The 24,425-nt window shown below is 33.3% G+C and overlaps 3 protein-coding genes across 4 annotated transcripts; 1 reads left to right on the forward strand and 2 right to left on the reverse strand.

The window, feature by feature from the left end:
• Nucleotides 1-4,009: 4,009 nt before the first annotated feature.
• LOC114717590 (probable WRKY transcription factor protein 1) lies at nt 4,010-7,789 on the reverse strand. The gene is made up of 8 exons (XM_028902801.1): nt 7,083-7,789; nt 6,809-6,995; nt 6,103-6,197; nt 5,301-5,960; nt 4,701-5,184; nt 4,457-4,595; nt 4,255-4,360; nt 4,010-4,127 (listed from the first exon to the last, which is right to left on the reverse strand). The coding sequence occupies exons 1-8, from the start codon at nt 7,787-7,789 to the stop codon at nt 4,010-4,012; spliced, it is 2,496 nt and encodes an 831-aa protein (XP_028758634.1).
• Nucleotides 7,790-14,868: 7,079 nt separating this feature from the next.
• Nucleotides 14,869-17,867, forward strand: LOC114717624 (uncharacterized). 2 transcript variants are annotated; one of them, XM_028902832.1, is made up of 4 exons: nt 14,869-15,012; nt 15,096-15,233; nt 15,471-15,473; nt 17,628-17,867. In XM_028902832.1, the coding sequence occupies exons 1-4, from the start codon at nt 14,922-14,924 to the stop codon at nt 17,639-17,641; spliced, it is 246 nt and encodes an 81-aa protein (XP_028758665.1). In that variant the 5' UTR covers nt 14,869-14,921; the 3' UTR covers nt 17,642-17,867. The 2 variants fall into 2 exon arrangements, with proteins under 2 accessions (XP_028758665.1, XP_028758666.1); XM_028902833.1 differs by lacking the exon at nt 15,471-15,473 and having other exon boundaries at nt 14,872-15,012.
• A 1,500-nt stretch (nt 17,868-19,367) lies between these two features.
• Nucleotides 19,368-23,260, reverse strand: LOC114717591 (LRR receptor-like serine/threonine-protein kinase GSO1). The gene is made up of 2 exons (XM_028902802.1): nt 19,819-23,260; nt 19,368-19,729 (listed from the first exon to the last, which is right to left on the reverse strand). Exons 1-2 carry the CDS (start codon nt 23,258-23,260, stop codon nt 19,368-19,370), a joined length of 3,804 nt encoding a protein of 1,267 aa, XP_028758635.1.
• Nucleotides 23,261-24,425: the final 1,165 nt, after the last annotated feature.

A 24,425-nucleotide genomic window follows, 5' to 3' on the forward strand; every position in this document is an offset into this window, starting at 1 on the left:
CTTGAATTCACAAAATTCAACTCATTTTTTGTTTTTTTTTTTGCTAAGTACAGGCAATCCTGTTCAAGAATTTATCAGACATTAAATGTAAGTATCCTTCTAAGAAGTATTTGAACCTTAACTCTATCCGCTAAACCCAACCTCATTGTTTATTAGAATAAAAATAACATTTTATTCTAATTTGCTTGTTTCTCTCTTACAAATTCTGGGCTTCTAGAATCTAATTTCTTAATAAGTTGAGCACTGTGTGTGTTTGGCTTGGGCAGGTTTTACTCTTTTTCGGCGTGTTGGGCCGAGTACTTCTCGTGGAGGCCACAATCATGTGGCTACTTTCATTTATTTGTACTCTCGTTTAATGTTGTCAATGTCATGAGTTTTTTTCCTGTCAATCATCATGAATAAATAGTTATTAAAAAAATATAACTAAATAATTAAAATATAAAAATACAATAATTTTGTTTAAATATATTTCAGATACAAACAATTGAAATTAAAAGTGAAATAAACAATTGTTAGAGTTTAGTTAAAAACATAAAAATGTTAAATTTAGAGAATCAACTTTTGAAACTTGACAATCTGCCTGTTTGGATGGGTGTTTTGTGAGCCAAAATGATGTTTAAGTAGTTGATAAAGCCGATTAGTCATGTAAGGGTGTTTGGGACAGCTTTTGGAAGATCCCACTTCAACTCCAAATCACTGATTAGACCGTGCGTTTTAATAAGTTACAAGAGAGGAGCTTTTTAAAATTGCATTGTGCTTATACTGGACTGTTGGAAAATTATTTTCTTGTCAGATATATTTTTATTCCTGCCTTTCCTCATTTATTCTCATTTATTCCTGCCTCTTCTCATTTATTCTTGCCTTTCCTCATTTAAATTCATTGTAGTATGTCAATTCATTTTTTTTTATCATGTTTCACTTTATTTTAAAAATATTTTTATGATTTCTCTACAGTTTTCAAATTTATTTCGCTCATTAAATTTTACTTCTTCATTATATTATCTTAATTCTTTTTTTTTCATGCTTCATATGATATTTACAATATTTTTTATGATTTTAATGAAGTTTTAAAATTTAATTTACTCATTCAATTTGACTTCTTTATATTAAATTATTTTAATTTCATTGTATTATGTAAAATCATTTTTTTAACTATGTTTCATTATTATTAAAACTCATACCCATTTTGGTAATTTCACAACCAAACTTACTTTTATTCAATTATAATCGAAACAACTTTTTACCAATATCACTTTTGCAAACTAATTTTTCTAAACTCTAATCCAAATATAATTCAACTTATCCAATTGAATTTTTATCCAACTTTACTTTTTTAAAAGTTACTTTTCTAATCGTTAATACAAACGGACCCAATATTACTCCCTTCATTAAGTGAGCTAAAAACGACATCTTGTTTTAAGCAGTTTTATGTCATGTGAAATAAGTGTATGAAAGGAAAATCTCAAAAATGCCTCTTGAATTTTAAAATTTTAAATCAATATTGTTTATTATATTTTAATAGTAATTGATCACACTGGAAAAACAAATGACATTATGGTTTTTGTAATAATTCTTAATTTGGGATTTTGACATGACCTTTATTTTAATTTTTTTCTCTACAAAAAAAATTTATTTATAAAATACAAAAACACTTATTTAAATGCTCCCAGCCCCAAACCAATGCGTGTTGTCTGGTGCAACTTCTGTAAATAGGAATTTTCATTAATTCAATTAGAGCAACAATTTGGAATTTTAAATTTATTTTATTTTCACTCACACCCATTCAATTTATTTTTTAATTTTTTAAGACAAAATATATAATGAATATAAATTCTAGCTTCCCTCAGATGATCTAGTAGAAATAAAATAATCATAATTATTTTATTTAAAAAATCTGGAAAACCCATTTTTTTTTTTTTAAAGTAAGTGATTATTAGAACTTTAACTTAAGCTCTAGACTATAGTGGACGATACTAGGCATACAACAAAAGAAGAATATGAGGTATGACATAAACTATTTGCATCTACCTTTTCACTCTTTAGAGAGCACATTTCAACAATAAATTTGATATTTTCTTCATCAAAAACAAGATTCTATAATATTTTCTCTTTAATATTATCCTAACATTTTAAATAATATATATGTATATGTACATATATGTAATTGGGGTGGTTGGATCCAATGAGATATAAAGAGAAGTTGTTCGCAATTAACTTTACAATCTTTCGCCTCCGAGCTTTGTGTCTTTTGACATGAAACGATTGTATGCAAGTATCTCTATTTTTCAAAAGGAAAAAGAAAAAGAGGAAGAAACATAGATAACAAAAAGTAAAGCCCTGGGTGAATCTTGATCTACATTTTTCTACTGTTTTTTCTTTTTTGTTAAACCTATATGTTTAGATAGTGCTTATAGAAGTATTTATAGATTACCCGTCAATAAGGTTCTCATATCTGTAGTGAGATTTAAACTCATAATTTTGTGAGTAATGAACTGATTTCTTACCAACTAGACTAACTTTTGTTGGCTTTTTGCTTTTTATTTTATTCACTTGCAATATTTCACAAACACAGATATATTCTGGATTACGGACCAGTAAGTTTGATTTAAACAAAAAAAAAAATTTAAAATCTGCAATGGATATACTTTGTTTGAAATCTGCCGATCCACCAAATTAGACCCTAGGTATTATACTGAGGGCTGGGGCCCAATATTGGATTCCAAAACCATGGTTTTGGCTCAAACCATGGTTTTAGATTATTGGCCCAAAATTGATGCTGTTTGGGTGACATCTCACCAAAACTATAGTTTTACCTCCCAAACCATGGTTTTGAGGGTCACCCAAACAGGCCCTAAAATCCATAAAAGTGAACTCGTCTTTTTTGTTTTGTTTTGTTTTTTTTTTTTGGTTTAAAGATTTATTGGACACTAAACGTAGACATGTTTCTTAGGGGCATTTGAATCTTGTTGCAAAGGAACTGTCTCTTCTGTTAAGCCCAACCTTACTGTTTATTAGAATAAAAGTAAGGTTTTATTCTAATTTGTTTGTTTCTCTCTTACGGAACATTGGGAAAAATCTCTTATTGAGAATTTTATCCATGAGAAGAGTCTTAATTAGAGTAATGATATATTAAAATTTATTAGGTTCTTTTTCAAAATAAAATTTTTAATAGGGACTTTTTCCCAACTTTTTTTTCTTCTTATTCTGGTTAAACTTTTGTCTTGAACCATCGTGTATTTATATTTTGAATTCCTCTAATAATTGCATGCATTTCATTTAATGATAACTTTGAAACAATTTATGTGATGAAAAGCTCACAGTCATATATAAATGTCTATTTTTTTTTTTAAAGTCTTATGAGGCATCTTTCGTGATAAAATTTTAAAGGCAAATATTATTTCATTCTCATATGTTTTCTATTAAATTAACATGTTACGATGATGCACATCATTAAGCAAAAAAGATGGTAGATGGCTTTTTTCCCTTCACAGTTTGCTTAGCGTAATACTACCTTCGGTCTTAATTATAAGACTTTATTTGTAATGTATAAACAAGATCATATAATAAGGATTGGAGATAGTATATTATTCTAAAAGTTTTGACAAAACGTGTAAAATATTTGATAATTTTTTGCAAATAATATAGAATAACCCCCAAGGAGTCTTTTCTTTTCATTTGAATCCTTGGACTTTAAAGAGGGGGAAAACTATATATTCCGACTGGGGCAGGAGAAACTAGATAGTAAACTGACTCAAACCTAATCATATTGGGCTAGCTAAAGCATAAAAGAGTATACGTTAGTGGTTTCACCCAACAGAAAACCATAAAGAAGAGAGATGAAGAAAAAAGTTACATTGAAAAATAAAAAGCTAGTATAACGCAACAAGACATTGTTGAATATGCATTTCTCCTAGAAAAACATAAACCAATTAGTTTTACAAAAAAGTATATGCATGTGAATCATTGACTTCAAATTTGTGCCTTCATCATTATGAGTGATAATTGATATCTATGCATCCACATAAACTCTCACAACATCAGCTATTGGAGCTCGACATATTGGACACTTGCCGCTGTTCCATTGCAACTCATTTGCACAGTTCATACACGCACACATGTGCCCACATCTGCAAATCAAATCACCATCACATTCAACTTCATTCACATCATTCAATATATACTCATCATTACACATATTCAATTCTATATTATAAGGCAGATATTATATAGACACACACGCACACACACACGTACCTGTATAAAAGTGAGTCGACTTTCTTCTCATAGCAGATACAACAGTTGCCTTTCTTTGGTGCCTTCTGATCATTGCTCTTCCTCTTCTTCTTCTTTTCTCTAAGTGCTGTCATGTTCGTTATTGTTTCATTAGTTTCATATATACTACTGAGATAATATAGTTCATATATGTAAAAGAATATGTATGTATATTTGCGCGAACCTGTGTTAACATCGCGTTTCATTGATTTTTGTAGCATCATCTGCATATCTATGCAGGTCTTTAGTGATTTTCTAATCTCAGCCATTTCTCTGTATAGTTGCTCCATTTGCCCTCTCATATCACATATCAGATCCATTTCCTAACAATGCCATAGATAGTAATCTTAGATATTACTTATCTCCTTTGTTTTCAGTGAAGTATATACAGTAGTGAGATGATAAGCTAAAATGATACGAGGACTCACCACTGAATGAGGATTAATGCACTGGCGAGTAGGAGATTGAGAAGGCTGTGTTGAAGATGATGTAGTAGACTCATCAACTCTGTCTTCAGAATCATCACTGGCGGCTTCGTTGTCTCTATAGCTCCATGATGACATATTTGGAGAAGAGGAAATAAGATTGTTTGTTGATGATGATGACGATGATGATTGATTGCCATCATCACTGGTTTCATTATAACCTCCATTGTTATTACTCAACCTCTCTTCTTCTTCCTCCTCCTCCTCCTCCTTTTGTGCCTCTTCTTGTTTTTCAGCTTCTTCTAGGTTATGACCATGGCGCTGTATATGTTGTTCCAAAAATGACACTAGTTGGCCCATTCTTCCTCCATTGTCTTCATCATCTTCTTGGCTACTGATAAAATGTGTTTGTGAACCTATGTGGTATTCCATCAATTTGTCCACTCTCTCTCTGAAGTCACTTGAAAGGAAAGTTGAAACTGTTCTTCTGAACACAAATTCATATTTACTCAAAATCAATATAATGCTCAATTTACAATGAAAATATCTTCACTACTGTGATAATATTTTAAATCACCAAAAAAGGAAAAGTTTCATACGTACCGTTCAAGAAGTTGACGTATCTCTCTTTTATCAGAGGAAGCAGTGTCAAGCATCTCCTTGTACCAGGCTTGTCTACGATCTTCCCAGTAACTTCTTGGGCGAGCAATAGGACTGATCCAATCATAATAATGTTCGTCGTCATCATTACGGTCATCATCATCAACATCATCATAATCTTCCCCTTCATCACTTGCATGTTCATCTTGATCTTCAGTATTCGTTATTGTTCCATTATCCACATAATTGATTTCGGTTTCAGCACTATGATCCTGCTTTACCTCTGCCAGCTCTGCTTCTTCTTTTGTCTCATGATTTGCATCTGATTCAACCATATAGCAAGTTCTTGTCTCGCCAACTTCATGTGATGCAATATTGTCCTGAGCCTCCAAGCATACTGTTTCTGAACTTGCACTGGCTTCTTCTTCTTCTGGTTTATGAGCACATGCTTCTGTGTGATCATATGCATCGTCATCATTGTCATTTTGGCAGCCATTTGTCATGTTGACCTCCGGGTCTGACCCGATCGGGTTCGACCTGTGCTCGCCGATGGGGTTATGAACAGGAATAGGGCTTTCGGGTTGATTAAGGTGGGTATTTCTTGAATTATCTTTTTCTGGCTGAGTTGTACTTCCTTGTTTTACTTCTACATTAAATCTTTCCCTGCATTTTATTGGTACATTTTTAACAATTATGCCAAATATGACACAGAATGATGATTAATATATATGTGTGTGTGTGTGTCTTGTTTTGACATTAAGAAGCGGCGAAAAAATAAGATTTCTGCGTCAAATAATTATCATACCTTAGGTGCATAATTGTGGACCCTTTTGGTTGTCTCTTCTTTTCATATGTTGTTGATTCATGGTGTCGTTTTAATAATCTAAGCCGCAAGAGTGACTGCAAAGAATTAATGCAATTTTCTATAAGCAAACAAATGAATAATGAGGAGAAATTTTAGTATGCAAATTTAAAGGCGCACTATCTCTTATATCTATGGCTAAAAAATTATTTTATTTATACAAGTAGATATATAATAGAGAAATGACTAGCTTTTGAATACTTATTTGTCTTGTCTTCTTATTTATATAGCAAATTACAACTTCATGTTCTATGTAAAACCCTAGTTATGGACAAGTGTAGGACAAGATAAAATGAGAAAAAATTACTTTAAAAATATTAAACTTTTAAGAAATGGATCTATATATAGAAGTAAGTGATAGCTTCCCTCCTCCTTATGTTACTTCCCTAGTTTTGTTAATGAGTTCAAGGTGAAGACAAAAATACCAAACAATCAAAATGAGATATTAATAAAACTATGAAAAAAAATTGCTAGCAGCACCTCACATTCCCATCTTAAGATCCCTTTAACTATTGATAAAAAAGAAACAAGCATATTATAACTTCTCTGCAATAAAGATTAAGCAATTAATTATCAACAAGTTGTAACTACACACACACACACACACATCATCACAAGTCATGAACTCATTCCTGTCTAGTTACTCTACCTGAATACGACCTCGACCTCTTTGTGAAAAGTTGGAAACAGGTGCAAGCTGAGCCAAATTATTGAGCTCTCCATGTCTGTCACGTTCCATCTGCATAAGCAAATCTGTGAGTGCTCGACGGCCTCGAAAGCGAGGCGAACTCGCCACATGATGAAGCACCACGCTTGTGTGTTGTCCTTGTTGATCTCTACTTGATGACAAACATGACGATCCCATCATCATCATATTATTATTATTATTTGAATTTGAATTATTATTACTTTGTTGATCTTGCCCATATTTATTCTCCTTCAATCTCTTGATAATATCTGCCACCTTTGGGGTTGAACATGATGATGCAGCTTCGTTTGTATCAGTACTTGTTGCTCCTACCCAATCTGAGTACAATGATGATGATGATGATTCATCCATGAGTTCCCCAACATCTGATGACCCAAGCGATGACGTTCTGCTTGATGTTGTATTGCACTTTAGTGATTGGTGGTTCAGGTTATTCAACCTCTTTTCCCATATTTGAACAAGAGACGAAGCTCCACGATTATTCAATGTTGTTTCTGATAATGACGATAATGAAGAAGTTGAAGAAGAATTACCCAGATTCTCCAAAAGTTCAGCTTCTGTCTCAATTGTTGATACCATTTCTTTAGCTTTTCTTGCAGCCCATCGATCCAGAATTTGTGATTGCCTATTAGGGTCGTTGTTGTTGTTATTCGACGAGGATGAGGATTGATTTTCTTTCTCCTTCTTCGTCAATCCTACGTTGCTGTTATTCATGTTCTTAACAACATCCATTTGTGCTGCTACATGATGATCTCCGACCACAAAGCTGCTTCTGTCATTATTGTTCTGGTGGAAAGTTGTTCCTTGTGATGAAGAAACTCGAGAGGTACTTTCCCTGCATCTCTCACGATGATGATTATATTTTCTCAGAACACAACCAAACGGCGATGTTAGAGCAATTTCAACCTGGGACGACGCCATTAATGAAGGAATATCTTATCTCCTCTTCTCTGCTATATATTACTGCAAATCAAAATGGCGGGATTGGCTGGGCAGAGGAACAAACCAAAATCATGGTGAGATTGAAAACATGCGGCGATGAAGCCAACCTCACAAAAGGCATAACCAAAGACGCATGTGTCTTAAATTTCTGAAACTAGAGGAGGAGATGGAGAGTACATAGATCGTCGATCATTGAACAAAAATAGAGGACAGACATTATTAATTAAGGATGTCCCAGTCGTCAATGTTATATCATTACCTCATTTTTGGTTTCTCTCACTGCCTATATTTAGAACTCTTTGTGCCTTCAAGATATATGTGATTTAATTAATTAAACAGAGAAAAAGGTTTTTTCGCGTCGCTATAATTAGAAGGGACGCTTTGTTTCATTGGAGTATGACATGCAGAGACGAAGAGGGAAAGAAGCGATAGGTTTTTAGATAACTGCATACAAATATCTGAATCACCCAACGTCCCAACAATAATATGAGAGAATAAGGATTTTGTTACACACAAGATGACTTGCATTTTAGGTTCAGGTTCTTTTGTTTAGGAATGTTGTTTTTCCTGCCAAAAAAAAAACTTACAATTAAAACTTCTAATAGGGATTTGCGTTTTTTTTCGTGTGTTACCAACTACTTTAGGTTTAAGCGGGTACCTTAGACCTTAAATATAAACAAGTGTTCTTTTCAATTAAGTATAATATACTCCTCCGGCTAAGTTAATTCTAGTCCTAAATATAAGATATATTTCTCATTTTTATTAATTTTTTCTAAATCACCCTTATGAATACTTTCTCAACCATAATCAAAGAAATGAGAGAGGAAGAATATTAAGAAAGATGATTATGATATTTTAGAAAAAACATGTCATATTTTTTATAATTAGCTAACTTATCTAACTTCTTTAATATAATCAAATCAGTTAAAAAAGCCTTATATTAAGAACCGGAGGAGTAACTCATTTATGAGACCCCCGCGGGCCTGTTCAATCTATAACAAAATGTGTTTAGTTGATTATTTAAAATAAAATTGTTATGGAAAAAAAGAAATAATATATTAAGAATTAATGTAATAAAAAGTAAAATAATATGGTCTATTCATTCTACTTTTATCTAATGTGATAGATTTATGTATGTTTCACAGAACAAAAGAATTTATTTTTTACAGAATGTATAGATAATACTTGGATAAATTTTGATCAACGTGGTATAATATTGGAAAACTGAATAATTGATAGAGGGTTTGGTGGCTATCTTTTAGAGTTAGGGCTAAGAGAGGGACAATTATGGATGTATATATTTAGATTTTTTTCTCAATAACTGTATTCAAGAAAAATTATATTAAGTTATCTGTTATGAATATAATAATGTCTTTGTGGATGTCTATATATCTCCTATTATCTCCTATATCTCCTATTATCTCTGTATCCCACAATTATCTCATATTATTATGTAATCTATAGATTCTATCAAAGGTGTAAAGCTGTGCCTATAAATAGAGGCCATGTATAATGTATTGAGTACACTTGAATAGAATAAGAAATACATATATATTCCATATATATTTGATTATTGTTATCTTATTAAATGGCTAGAAGCCATTTCATTTGAATTTTTTATTTTTTGACCAGAAGTCTTATATATTTAATTTTTCTTTATCTTATTAAATGACTAGTTGCTATATAACTTTGATTTTTTATCTTATGGCCAGGAGCCATATATATTTGAATTTTTTTATCTCATTAAAAAGCTAAAAGCCGTATAATTTGAATTTTTTATTTTATGGCCAGAAGTCATATATATTTAATTTATCTTTATTTATATACATCATGTTAAATTTCCTATTTTATAGCCAGAAGCCATATATATTTATATATAATTTTTCTATATCTTCTTAAATGGCTCGCATCCATATAACTTTGATGTTCTATCTTATAACTAGAAGTCATAAAGATTTAATTTTTTTATTTTATTAATTGGCTAAAAGCCATATAACATCAAATTTTTATCTTATGGTTAGAAACCATATATCTTTAATTTTTTTTATTTTGAAATTAAATAGCTAGATGCCATATATCTTTATTTTCTTTATTAAATGGCTTGAAGTCATATAGTTTTGATTATGAGAAGGATCATTATATGGTTTGTTTATAAAAGAAAAATTATGACAATTAGAATTATAAATAATGTAGCCTAGAAAACTAATGACTATATAGTGAAGGATGTATTGGTAAAAGAGTTTACATTTTTCTCTTTATTTCATATTACATTTAATTAATTTAAAATTTAAGTTTTATTCTTATTTTATTCTCATATATTCTTCACATTCAATTTGATATTTATCAATATTATAATTTTCTATTACTAAATGGCCATTAGCCATTACACTTATGTTATTAAATGACATGAAAATAATAACTTATGATGTTTTTAAAGCCCCGAAGACTTATGGTTCAAATATTAAGGGACACAGATGATTTTTAAAATATATATTTACTATATAGAGTCTTGAAGACTAATAACTTATAAATAGCTCTAAAGGCTTATGATTTAAATCTTCATAACTATATAGTTTGATTTTAGTCTTTGTAGATCTTCTCAAATTTTTGTTGGATTTATAATTTTATGAATAAGTTTTGAAGCATTACATAATATATACAAAGAAGTGAAGTTTTTGAATAACGAATATCCATAAAATTTTATGTTTTGAAAAAAAAAATATTTCATACTTTGAAAAAGCATAACTAGAAGTAAAGTATATCATATAGTGAAAAATTAATATATGTTAGTTCCTAAACAACTATATATGTTAGAATATTTGTTTATCAAAGGGTTTTAAGGTGATAGTGCAATTGGATTGAAATTCATTATTATATCTGAATTAGGAAGCATTTGGATTTTCAAGTTAAATATATATTATTAGCTTACTATATTCACTCTATTTGAAATATAGAAATAAGAAAAATATATTTATATGACTCACACTTGAGGGGGAGATTGTTGAAATACAAGTGTGAATTATGTTGGATGAAATTTGTTATTATTAATATTAATATCATTTTTTATATCTTATATTCTGTTTGAAAAAGGCTCCAGAAGAGTCAATAGCGCTCAACCTTCCGTGAGTGCACAGGTTTTTACCATTAGGTAAAAGATGAAAAATAACGCTCTAGAAGAGTTATATCATGATTCATTATCCTGAAGATAAAATCTATAATTGATAGCATATTCCTTATGAAATATTAAGGTGAAAAATGAATAATATGACATGGTAACAAGAAGTTTACTAATAATTGAGAATAATTTTATAACAAACGAGAAGTTTATACATTTATAGTTTGGCATGACCGGTCAGATTATCTCGGATCATAATGATGCAAAATATCAAGAAAAATGTGCATTGTCATTTATTAAAGAACTAGAAGATTCTTTAAAAATGATATATAATTCAAGAATTTTTATGTGTTGTTTGTTCTCAAAAGAACTAAATAAGAGAACATCGCTAGCTATGCTCAAAATCAGATCCGTGCAGATTTATAATATATCAACTTTATATATGGGCCCATTTAGATATCATGTGGACTAAAGTAACATTGTATAAGTGAAAGATGCATCTATAAAATGGTCACAGGTATTTATGATCAACTTGCAACCTGAAGTTTGCAAATATGTTTAGAGAATTACATGGAGTACATAAGTTCTTGATTATGCAATCAATATGATTCTCGTTGAGATTGCTAGTGATTGTTCCTCACGTTGCTAATGATTATATACTTAGTAATAGCCTCCATAAGTAGTTAGATCAGAGTTTATGAGAACAAAATTCCTATTTGAGTGTTGGGATGATTGATTTTCTATACTTTTGCACATAAATGCATCAAGCCAACAATGTATTATGAATTCTCCCATTATAATTGACTTTTGGTCAGGATCCAGACAATTTTCATCTTAGAACATGCAATATCTATTATTTCACTATAATAATGTATATAGATGGATATTAAAAGTAAGTTGGGATCACTGTTGGATAAGAATCTCCTTATTCTTGTTTGTCTCTAAATGAAGCAAAATAATGTTTCTAAAGGAGATTTATGGATTTGGGAGACCTACATTACATGTTCCCAATATGAGGGGGAGAAAATGTGTAGCTGGAAAAGAAAACACATAGAATGCATTTTCACTATCAAATGTAGATCCTCAAATATAGTAGTATGAACTAGAAGTTCATAAAGTATTGCATTCGTAAAACATTACTAATATCTGCCAGATGCAATTACTGACCCAAGTGAGAATTCTTAATTCTTATATTCTGGCTAAAAATGCTCTCATTCTTAAAGACATGCTAAAAGCATGATATTATGATCGGTTCCAAAAGAAAAAAAAAGGAGCAAATGATCATCATGATCATACTAAGGAAGCATGAATTGCAAAAGAGGTTAATACATAATTCTTTGACCCCTGAAGAAGTTTAAGTGTATAAAAGCAATAAAGAGATATCAATTTATTACGTCATAAAAGAAAATGGGACTGATAAAGGAATAAAATTATCGACAACAATTTGATTGATGATATCATATGATCAAATGAGGATCTTATATATAAATATGTTATGAAATATTGACAGAAAAATGATTGGCCAATAGAAAAGAAAAGACGCAACATTATAACAGGAGATTTGTGTATCTTTAACCCAAGTACCTGAAGTGTAATGGGCATTTGTACAAGAAAAGAGAAATACAATCTTGTGGTGAATTAAAATTTTTATGTATCTTATCAATCTGGCAGTTTGATAATATATAAAAATATCTCTTATACGTCTAGAAAATACAGTGACTCACTATGTAGTAAAATTATATGTGAATCCCAAAAGGATTCAAATCCTTATATAAATATAAACGATCCAATATATGAATAGATATGGATCATAATGTATGAAAATTCTTGAAGGATTTAAGTTTCTAGAAGCATACAATTATGTTCTCAAGGACACTATTCAAGTAAGTCTCTATATGAGACATATGTGGTTAATATTGACTGAAGGAATGATGTAAACATATTCCAACTTGTTTGTTTGTGAAAAGATTTAAAATGAGTTTGTTATCAGTATTATTTATGATGATAGTATCAAAACTCCTGATGAGTTTTCAAAAGTTGCGAATTACTTAAAGAAAAAGTTTGAAATAAAAGCTTTCAGAAGAATACATATGGATAAGTTACATCCATTATGTGGATAAGCAACATCCATTATATGTTTTGGTAGTTGCAAGATCTTTAGATATGGACTAAAGATCAATTTAGACCTCTAGAAGGTAATGAATAAACACTTGGTCCAGAAGTACCATATTTCACTGAAGCATTTATATATCTATCTAGCTATACAGAATTTGAGCTATCATTTGCTGATTAGCATGATATAGTTCTTTATCAACATGAAGATGTTGGAATGAAGTTAAAAATATTCTTCATTACTTTAAAGATACCGTGGAGGTAATATTATTTTATCTGAAAGTATCCAAAACTAAGCTTAATAGCTATATAGATAAAGTATTCTTGTTTGATCCTCATGTCAAGAGATCATAGTATGATCCATGTGTGGATAAGCCATAAAAGGACTATTCGTCTCATGATTTTTAGAAGATCATGAAATTCATATTTTACGTTTTTATCTCATTACAATATTTGGAAGGGTTGTTCATTATATTAGACTTTGTAGGCTCGAAGATGTCAACTGATGTTGCCAAAAGGGGGAATTGATACATGCTGTACTCTTTTTTTTCTTATCTATGGTTTCATCCCACTGGGTTTTCCTAGCAAGGTTTTTAATGAGGCAGCATTGCATAGTGTATCAATAAATGATGCATTCTTTTTCTTTCGCTAGGTTTTTGTCTCACAGGGTTTTTCTTAGTTGAAGTTTTTTAACCAGGCACATTCATATATATTAGACGTCCAAGGGGGAGTGTTATGAATATAATAATATCTTTGTGGATGTCCATATATCTCCTATTATCTCCTACATCTCCTATAATTTCTAATATCTCATATTATTTCTGTATCCCACAATTATCTCATATTATTATGTAATCTGTAGATTTTATCAAAGGTGTAAAGTTGTACCTATAAATAGAGGCCATGTATAATGTATTGAGCACACTTGAATAGAATAAGAAATACTCTCTCTTCTTGATCATCTCTTCCTCTATATAATTATTCTCTCTATTTCTTCTTTATTTGTAACATTATCAAAATAAATATAATTTTAGTTGATTTTTTTGAGTGTAGTAGTTGAAGGCTTAAATAAAATAATATTGACAATCACTTTGTAATCTAGTAACATAAAAATTCTTTTTATAAATAAAAAAGTCACGAGTTCAGTTTTACTTATAATTTTAATTTAGTACTACCTCCGATCCTTAATATAAGATTTTGTTTGATTTTTATTTTGGTTCTAAATATAAGACCCCAATCCACTTTGTCTATCATATTTATGTTTTTTTCCTAAGATAGTCCTTCTAATAATAATAATTCTAAGTAATACACTTAATTAGTAAGAATATTTTAGGAAAGACAACACTTATTTATTATAAATAACTAACTTAACTTCTTTTCTTAATCTCTTCAAATTAGTCAACTAACTCTTATAATTAAAACCGGAGGTAGTATCTTCTAGCCAAAATAGAAAAAAAGAAAAAAAATTTAAGTGAGTATCTGTCCCTATAATTTTAAAAAAATAAGGTTGAATTGAAGTTTTATAATAATAAAATGGAATGTGGAATTATATATAATAGGCCAAAACAAAAGAGTATATAATCGTTATAATAGCCATGGGAAAGTTTCCTGAAAATGAACAAAGTTTCCTTTGCTTGATTTTGAGTCATAGTAAAAGTCGATTAAATTTTTTTTTGGCCAGAATAAAAAATTATTTTGATAATTAAAAATGAATTTGAAAAATTGATGATGGATAATAAAAATTTAAGGAGTTAAAATGAAATTTGTAAGAATAAAAATAAAATGAAACATTTGGTGAAGGCCATGAAAAAGGGAACCCGAAATTAAATTAGGAATAGCCGAATAGGAACAACCAAACGAGCGAGTGGGCGTGAGACGGAAGTCATGGCATTGGGTGCGACGGCGATCGGAATGTTGCTGGGTTTGGGTACGCAGATGTACTCCAACGCCCTCCGTAAGCTCCCTTACATGCGACGTAAGTCTCCAGTTTCCGCCCCGATTTCTTTTTGATTCTCCGGAATACTGTTTCTTTCTCTCATTCTCTCTTCCTTACTATAGATCCGTGGGAGCATGTCTTGGGAATGGGGTTGGGTGCTGTTTTTGTTAATCAGCTTGTGAAATGGGATGCTCAACTCCAACAAGACCTCGACAAGATGCTCGAGAAGGCCAAAGCCGCAAACGAGCGCCGTTATGTTGGTTAGCCTCCTCCTTCTATTGGACCCTTTTGCCTTGTCGCTCTGCATTTGATCTTATTGCATCAAGTTTGGTTCCTTGTTTCTTGAATTTTCTTCCTTTCTGATTTTTTCCCCTCTCTTGCTTTCTGATCAGTGCATCTTTTTTGTGCCTTTAATTTGTGGGGATTATACTTGTTATATTGGATTTGGGGCAGGAGGCACTGATGCTCTGGATAGTCTAACCGTTCTTTTTTCTTAGATGGTTGTGTTCTCTGTCTTCGGCTGAGAGGGTGAAGTTATATTTGCAATGACCATGAGATGTGTAGTTTTGCTGTTTCGGTTGCTCCTAAATTTCTTTAATGGTTGAAAATCTTAGATGAGAAGAGGATGACATAATGAGAAATAATCTAAAGGCTGAATTATTCCATCATTTATGTAGTTATAATCCACTTGTATATCATCCCAGTAAGATGGTATTTTACTTGAATTACTCTTTAATGTAAGAAAAAGTCGAGGAATTTGATTCTTCTTAGTGCATTAGTGGATTGGATGCTGAGATATTAAGGTGTGCTTTCACATACGTGACAGATTGACTCAGTAAAATCAAGCTAGTGATTTAAATGCGGCGATGCTTCTGTGAAATTTCTGTATGAGAGTTGTCAATTATTATTGGCCAGGCTCAGTAAATCTGCAGACTAGTGTTTCTGCAAGTGATTTATTTAAGGAGAAATTTCATTCTTTTCACACTTTTCTAACTGTATCTGAATACTTCTTGCATGTTTAGATGCATTCTCTAGTTGCTATTGTTTTATCAGTGATACAAGGGGTTGTGGTAATATTTTAGTTAAGTTCCATCAGATCAAATATATACCCTTATACTTGTTGATTGAAAGCACTTAAATCCTGTGAAAAGAAATAAGGAAAGTGAGTTTGAAGTTCTTCGTCCTCCTCACAACATATATTAATCATTAAAAATTTTGAAACCATTGAAGTCTTGACTGTTTTTAGTGCTTTGTTTTTGAATTTTGATTCTTGTCAAATATATTCCTTAATATTTTGGTTCTTTCTGTTTCATGTTATATTTTTCAAGCTTTCTTGTGGGGCTTGACTACCATTTTCTGCCCCCTTTTGACATTACAATAGGCATTTCTCGATGAAAGAATTGAAAAAAAGAAAAAGAAAAAAGAAAAAGAAAAAAAAAGTGGTGCAATGCCAGTTTGGGAGTCCCTGACTTTCGTGATCTTTTCGGTGCTCAAACTTTGAATTGCTGGGTGACCAATTCTTGCAATTTCTTAACTTGGAATCTGGTGATTTTTCAACTGGGACTCTTGTGGTTTCTCACTCTTCTACGAGGGAACAATTTGTTCTTGATAAGATAATTTGGAATTCTAGGACTCCCTCAGAGGTCAAATCTTGTATTTGGACAACAATAACAAAAGATCAAACCCTTGATATGTTGTAGGTTTGATTACCCAATCTGGTTGTTTCTTCTGATACATGTAGGTGAAGATTTAGCTAGAAAACTCCATTTATTCCTCCATTTTTTTAGCTGTTAGTTACGGGTGGAATCAACTTTGCTATTTTTTTTTAAGTGACGACAGGATACATCCTAGTAATTGGAACTGTTCTTTGATTTATATGGTTCGGTAGCATCAAGCAACCCTAAAATTTGTGGCAATTTATGGTTACTGGGTTTCTTCAAGAGTACATCTTCACCCGCAATTGTGTTGAGATATGATTGTGTGTACAGCTTCCTTTTAGTGCACATGCTCTTTTATGAGGGCACCACTTTATCTTAGTGCAAATAGATTGCATGCACTCTAATAGGCCTTAGAAAGCTTCGAATATTGTGTTCTATTTTGAGCCTATCTCTTGTAATTTCTGATTGTAATATCTCATCTTTCAGCTAGATGTAAAATTTTCTAGTACTTTTGAAATGTTTATCCTTATTTGAACTTTGGTATGAATCTACTCTATTAGGAATACCTTACTGTGCTTCCCAGCTTCTGCAAATAATCTATGACAAAAAGGAATGCTAAATCTTGGTCTAATAAGAAGAGCGTAGTATAGTATTTCCTTTTTGAGAAAAATATACGCTGGTAATCAAGTATGTATAGTTCTGTCAACTGGTTAATAGCTCCCCTCCTTTATTTAATTGTTTCATTTATCTGTAATATAACATTGCAGAGGAAGAATAGCTCATACAAATTCTGTGTATTATTTCCTTGACGTAGCTTACAATGGATTACTAGTCATTTGAATCCTGAAGTTACCTATGAGCTATATTACTTCTATGATATGGTTGATCATTAGAAAACGGATAACGTGAATTACTATTCATTTGAATTCTGAAGTTACATATGAGCCATCATGTCTCCTTGTTATGTATTATCGATGTGGGCATGTTACATTGCAGATGATGATGATTAAGAGCATCTCTTCAAGGGCTGCATTACTTCTGTCATGAGAATCTTGTGGTAAATTGTCGTTATAATCAAATGCTTTGGTGTTTTTAGTGTGGTTGTATCGTACTTGTGAGGCTGTTATAACTTGCTGATGAACCAGTTTTGAGCACAAGGTCAGCGACTCATAATGTTCAATGGCTATCATTGTAGCTTCATTAATAATTTATAGATTCAGTCCACTTACTTTCTCAGATTCTCAATTGAGTTCTTTAATTTTAATATCAAATATGATATTCATAGTTAAGAAAAGGGATTTTTAATCATCTTTGTAAGTTATATATCTCTAGATATTTAAATTTTCAAGGGAATTCTAAAATATTTTATAAAAATCTAATCATCATTATAATAGATTAGATGGAATCAAAATGACTGACATGATCGGTTCAATATCTATGAAGAAAATTTATTGGATTCATAATTTTAAAATTAGACATTCTGTTACAGATTGAATAAAATCATATTGTCAATTGCTGTGAAGAGGAAAAAAAACTCGTTAAAAAGATGTAAACTACTCCCTCCGTTCTTTATTACAAGAGACGAATAACCGAATTACATTGATAAAAAAACAGTTAAAATTAGTTAAGAACAATTAATGTGTAAAAAGTATAATTTTTTTTTTCTAAAAATGCCCTCATTAATAAAAAGAGAGAGCATGAGAGAGAACAATAGTAAATTCTTAAAAGAAAGAGAAGTGGGAAGGAGATAGTAAATTCTTAAAAGAAAGAGAAGTGGGAAGGAGAGAGAGTGTGAGTTGGAGACAATAAATATGAGTAAAATAGGAAATCAACACAAAAAAGTAGAGACAACTTTTAAGTGTCTCTTATATTTAGGAACATGCTATAAGCATCAAATGTCTCTTATAATAAGAAACGGAGGGAGTAATTCTCAACTTATAATTTCATAATAGAGGTACAATATGTAACAACATTTTTTGGCCTACCAATGGGTAACATTGTATTTATTAATTAAATATTATATATTTACTCTGGCAAAAAAAATTATATAAAAAATTTGCATGTGATGTGATGTTTGAGCGGCGGGGTGGTATGGGCAGCAACGCTTTGGAACTGAGGCAATTTTTCCGAATTTCAAGGCCAGCTTTGTGGAAGCATTGAGTTAGCTCTATTTTAGCGACTCTGAAACATGCAATCGGTGAATTTAACTTTATAATAATAATAATATTCATATAACAAAATAATAATCGGTGAGTTGGCCCGATGTTGTTGGATTACTTTTTGAATATTCTTTATTGTCAAATATTAACACATTAAATTTAATTTTAAAAAATAATAATTGTGTCAAAAAAATATCATTTGAAACTAAACATAGTAGGGTCTCAAAACTGAAAAGAATAAACTGAAAACTAATGTAAAATTAGAAAATTTTATACATTGGCCGATAATTTAATCAAAATTTGTTGTGTTTCCTATAAAACGTAATTTTATTTTATTGGAGAACACCATAAATGCTTAAGAAAATGGAAAGTGCATTGTATCATTCTACAGACTATAGAAATTCAAATGTTGAAACTACTCAATTCTTGGAAGGCTTACAATTAATTCAAACGCACACAGCCAAACCTTTTGGCTTGAAGTTAGAACTACCACTTCACAACTCACAACAAACAAATATTGCTTTCGCCTACACAAAAGTCATCACTTTTGAATAATTAGCCCAGAAAAAAAAAAATGTCACTCGTGGCGATTCAGATTCATCTTGTCAAAGTCAAGCACTCTGTTGCTGAACACATGAAGCAGAAGATCACAGACTTGGCGCGAAGACGGTCTCTCGTGCGGCGTCGTTTTAGTGCAGTGCAACGCAACCTCAAGAACTTGGAATGCTGCAAACTGTTGTGCTGGCGCCAGAGTCTTCAGCTGAGGATCAATCAATTCCTCAGAATGCATCTCAATGTTCATTTCAACCCATCTCACCATATCCATATCTCCTCCAAATGCTTCATCCGTTGGCATCTTCCCACTCACCAGTTCCATCAACACTATCCCCATACTGTACACATCACTCTTCTCTGTTGCCTTCAGTGAGTATGCACACTCTGAAACCAACAAAATTCATCATGGGTCTGTTAAAAATTGAGACAAGTTTGTCTTTAGGATCAGAAAAATAAAAGAGTTTGGTTAGTACCTGGAGCAATGTAGCCGTAGGAGCCAGCAAACCAAGAATTAGATTCAGTGTTGGAGTTGTCAATGTTGAGTTCTTTTGCCAATCCAAAGTCTCCCAAGTGAGCATCCATTTTGGAATCTAACAACACATTGCTGGATTTGATGTCTCTGTGGATGATCTTTGGGACACAGTCATGATGCAGGTACTCCACTCCTCTGGCTAATCCTACTGCAATTTTGAACCTAGCTTCCCAATCAAGGCATCTTCTGGTCTTTTCTGGTTTCCCATGCAACCAATCCCACACACTCCCATTCTCCATGAACTCATATATCAGCAGATTCCATCCTTCTCCTTTGCTCTTGTTGCTGCAATAACCCATCAGCTTCACTAGATGTCTGTGCCTGATCCTCCCCAGCGTCTTCACTTCTCTCACAAAGCTCTTGTTCTGCATAAAGTCATCTTTTCTTGAAATTCTCTTCACTGCCACTGTATCTCCTGATGGCAATTCTGCTCTGTAGATTGTCCCGGATCCTCCCGAACCAATTATGAACTCGTCGCTTAGATTTTCAGTGGCCTCCATGATGTCCTCCCACCTTATCTCTCGCTTTGCAGCTGTATTATACCGGAAGAGTGGTCTTCGTTGCCCTTGTGATGATGAAGAGGAGGAGTAAATATAGTTCACTTGGCTGCCTTTTCTGAGAAATTCATGCTTGCTCTTCATGAACATTCTTACTGCAAGTATTGCTAGTGCAACTGCTGCTAATGTTGAAAGAGCCGAGATTATCACTGCTGATGTTTTACTCAGGCCTAACAGGTGATTGCCAGAGCCATCCGTATTGCAATGTTTAAGAGGGCTTCCACAAAGATGTGAATTACCTTCAAAAGCCTTAGGCGGCCAATGGGAAAATTGATCATCTAACTCACCTTCAAGGTTATTGTAGGAAAGATTAAGCTTTCCCAAGCTGCTCATTTCACCAACTTCAAGAGGGACTTGTCCTGTGAGTTGATTGTGAGAAAGATCAAGCTCTTCCAACTTTGCCAGTGTCCCGAGCATATGTGGGATTTCACCAGAGAGATTGTTGTAACTGAGGTCTAACATACTTTGGAGATTCTGCAGCATTCCAAGCTCACTTGGAATCTCACCATTAAAGCTGTTCCTGGACATTCTCAGCTCATAAAGCTTGCTTAACTTACCTATGGCCGGAGGGACTGGTCCGGAGAAGTTATTTTGCTCGACATTGAGGATGTTGAGGGATGTGAGATTACCTATGTCATCAGGAATACTTCCATTAAGAGAGTTGCTGTTCACGGAGAGAACTAGCAATTTAGTACATGTAAACAGCTCTGTTGGAAGAATCCCAGAAAACTGATTAAAGGAGAGCTTAAGCTCTCCCAACTGAGGCAAGCTTCCAAGCCAGGATGGAATTGGCCCAGACAGCATATTATTGTTCAGATCTATATGAGCTAGCTTCTTGCACAAGGAAATCTCTGCTGGTATTGATCCAGTGAGAGAATTTTCAGACAGGTCTACCAAAGAAAGCTCTTCAATTTTCCCCAATGTCCTTGGTATTTCACCAGAAAGGTTGTTCCTTCCTAATCTTAGCCTCTCAAGAGAAGGTGAATTTCCCAGCTGGGGTGGAATTTCACCATCAAATGCATTGTTAGTGACATCAAAAGAAAGAAAATTCCGGGAGCGACATAATGCTGATAAACTACCATTCAATCTGTTCTTTGAAATATTCACCCTTGTCAGATTCTTCAGATTTATCAGTTGGAGAGGGAGATTGCCCTCAAGTGAATTGTTATACAGCATGAGTTGCTCCAAATCATTCAGTAATCCAAACGTTGAAGGAATCCCACCTGAGAGATAATTGTCTGCTAAATCAACGATAGTTAGCTTATGACAGTTACCCAAAGTGGCTGGAATCTCCCCCACAAGCTCGTTCTGTCTGAGATGAAGGAAATTCAAGTCTCTGAGCCTTCCAATAGTGATGGGAATTTCCCCAGAAAACTTGTTTCCGAAGAAATCAATCATCTGCAAGCTTGAACAATTACCAATCTCCATGGGAATCTCCCCTGATAATTGATTATCATATAGATACAGTAGTTCCAACTTTCCCAGCATCCCAACCTCTCCTGGGAGAGCACCCTGTAAATTGTTGTGGAACAATGCAAGTGTCTGCATGTTACTGAGATTTCCTATGAAAGGAGAGATTGAGCCAACCAAGCTGTTGTTATTGAGTAACAAATCAGTTAACCCAGTCATTTGATAAAGTTCAACGGGTATTGATCCATTTAAGGAATTGTTTGACAAATCAAGTTGTTTCAGGGATTGGCACTGGATTAACTCACTGGGAATCTCTCCAGACAGTGCAGTATCCGACAACATCAAATGCTCCAAACTAGTCAAGTTGGAACATATGCCTCTTGGGATGGTCCCTGAGAGATGATTCCCAGACAGAACCATGTACTCTAGCTGACCCATGTTTCCAAGTTCTTCAGGAATCCCACCAACAAGCTTGTTGAGGGACAAGTCCAGATTTTGAAGATTACCCAGTTGAGCTAGAGACGATGGAATACGACCCTCGAGTTGGTTGCCCATGAGATTCAAATAAGTGAGCTGACTCAGATTCCCCAGTTCACTCGGAATCTCCCCTGTTATACTGTTGTTCGCGAGGTTGAGAAGCTGAAGATTCTCAAGGCCACCAAGTTCCGTCGGAAGAGTCCCATTGAGTCCGTTGTTTGCAGCAGTGAAAACAGTGAGATTCGAACAATTTCCCAACTCGGGCGGAATCGGACCTGTGAGTTCATTCTCTTGTAAAATAAGATTCTCAAGCTGATTGAGTCGTCCGAGTTGCAATGGAATAGACCCAGTGAGACTACTAGAGGCCAGGCCAAGAGTCACGAGACTAACTAAATTGCCAAAAGACGAAGGAATGGGACCTGTCAATGGGTTGTCCCCGATCCTCATGACTTGGAGACTCGCGAGCGAGCCGAGCTCAGCTGGGATGTGACCAGTGAGTTGGTTAGAGAAGAGAAGCAGATACTCCAAAGAAGAGAGGTTCGAGAGAGCAGGTGGGATGGGACCAGTAAGGCGGTTAGAAGAAAGATCAAGTTGGAGCAGGTCACGTAAGAGACCGAGTGAGGGAGAGATTGACCCAGTGAGTGACGAGTCAGAAAGATTAAGTCCCACCAACGTAGCCGAACCATCCATGGAGTTCAATCCACAAGTAATCCCTCTCCAGCTACAGTAATCAGTGTTGTTCTCAGACCAATCAGCCAAAACATTTTCTGGGTCTTCAATGATCGACTTCTTCACCTCCAAGAGCAACCTCAACGTGGAAGATGAATCACCATCTGAGTCTGACTTGCCATGACAGAGAAGAAGCAAAACAGAAGAGAACCATAAGAAGAAGAGTAACAGCATTCCAAGAGATGGAACGATCCTCACTGGTACAGCCATTGAGTGAAGTGATGAAGCTAGCTAGCTACAGAATCCAGAACACTCGCAGGAAGTTGACAAAAAGAGTGTTGAAATGCTAGTAACAGGGACAAGTGCTGAGGATAGCAAGTGTAGAATAATACGGGAGACGACGCGTCATGTGATTGTGAGGGTTAAAGTGAAGAAGAGTGAAACTGCATGGTGGTACTGGTGTGTGATTAGTGGGAATGAGGTGCATGGCGTGCATTGGGGATGACGAAGGGGTTGGTATTTGGTGGGGAGAGAAATTAATGAAGGAAGAAAGGGTGGAAGGTGAGTGGGAAACGAGAGAGGTGTGTCAGAGAAGGGAAACGAAGGCGATTAATGAGACTTGCAGAGATAGAAGAAAGAGAAGGTGATACTGATGATATACGTAATCATATTCATACGTTAGTTGGGACTTGGGAGAGTCAAAATGGGGAAAGGAGTGTTAAGATTAAAGAGCACGGGAAATATAAGAAGAAGAAGAAGTCAAAGCAAGCAAATGAATGAAGATAGAGAGAGAGAGAAGATGATGATGAACTATGAAGGATGGAGGGAGATATGGTCATATGGGGATTGGACTAGGAGAGAGAGAGAGAGAGAGAAGATATACAGTGGTTGGGCGACTCAGCAATGAAGAGTTGGTATGGGTGTACAGTGAGTAATTGTATTATTTCATTTTAGTGTCGTAGCTCAACACGAATGCGATCACCATAAATAAAGAGAGCAGTTCAGTTTCCCTCTTTGTTTCTTCTTTCTTCAATTTCCTATCCTAGTTTTACATACATTCTTCGTTCATGAGCACTATTTGCTATAGTACCATGGCTATACAATATGATAGATTTATATGTCAACAACAAAAAATTTCAAATTTAGAACAATTGTTTGTGTATGATTTAATTTCAATTAGAAAAATGTTCCATGCCATTGACATTAATCAGAGGTAAAATAATAAATTATCTACTTGATTTCTTTAATTTTTTATGAAATTAAGTTCAATAATCAACTTTTAAATGTTAAAGTGAGATGACCATATATACAATTCCCAAAACCTGTGTTTGATATTGCCCTCTGCCATAGTATTTTGTTAACATATCATATGGAACATTTGCAGCTGAACATTTAGTTGTTCCAAATGTTGTATTTTAATTCAATTATGGGGTAG

Source organism: Neltuma alba, unplaced genomic scaffold (assembly GCF_004799145.2).
Source record: "Neltuma alba isolate B1F8T4 unplaced genomic scaffold, ASM479914v2 tig00011756_pilon, whole genome shotgun sequence".
Lineage (NCBI taxonomy): Eukaryota > Viridiplantae > Streptophyta > Magnoliopsida > Fabales > Fabaceae > Neltuma > Neltuma alba.

What these genes read in the sequence shown, in the direction of transcription:
- LOC114717590 (XM_028902801.1), bottom strand. Translation starts at nt 7,789, where the DNA reads ATGGCGTCGTCCCAGGTTGAAATTGCTCTAACATCGCCGTTTGGTTGT. An exon ending in ATACGTCAACTTCTTGAACG is followed by an intron (nt 5,185 to 5,300) that starts GTACGTATGAAA and finishes ATTTGTGTTCAG; the next exon opens with AAGAACAGTTTCAACTTTCC. An exon ending in GTCGACTCACTTTTATACAG is followed by an intron (nt 4,128 to 4,254) that starts GTACGTGTGTGT and finishes TTTGATTTGCAG; the next exon opens with ATGTGGGCACATGTGTGCGT.
- LOC114717624 (XM_028902832.1), top strand. Translation starts at nt 14,922, where the DNA reads ATGGCATTGGGTGCGACGGCGATCGGAATGTTGCTGGGTTTGGGTACG. An exon ending in TAAGCTCCCTTACATGCGAC is followed by an intron (nt 15,013 to 15,095) that starts GTAAGTCTCCAG and finishes TCCTTACTATAG; the next exon opens with ATCCGTGGGAGCATGTCTTG.
- LOC114717591 (XM_028902802.1), bottom strand. Translation starts at nt 23,260, where the DNA reads ATGGCTGTACCAGTGAGGATCGTTCCATCTCTTGGAATGCTGTTACTC. An exon ending in CTACGGCTACATTGCTCCAG is followed by an intron (nt 19,730 to 19,818) that starts GTACTAACCAAA and finishes TGTTGGTTTCAG; the next exon opens with AGTGTGCATACTCACTGAAG.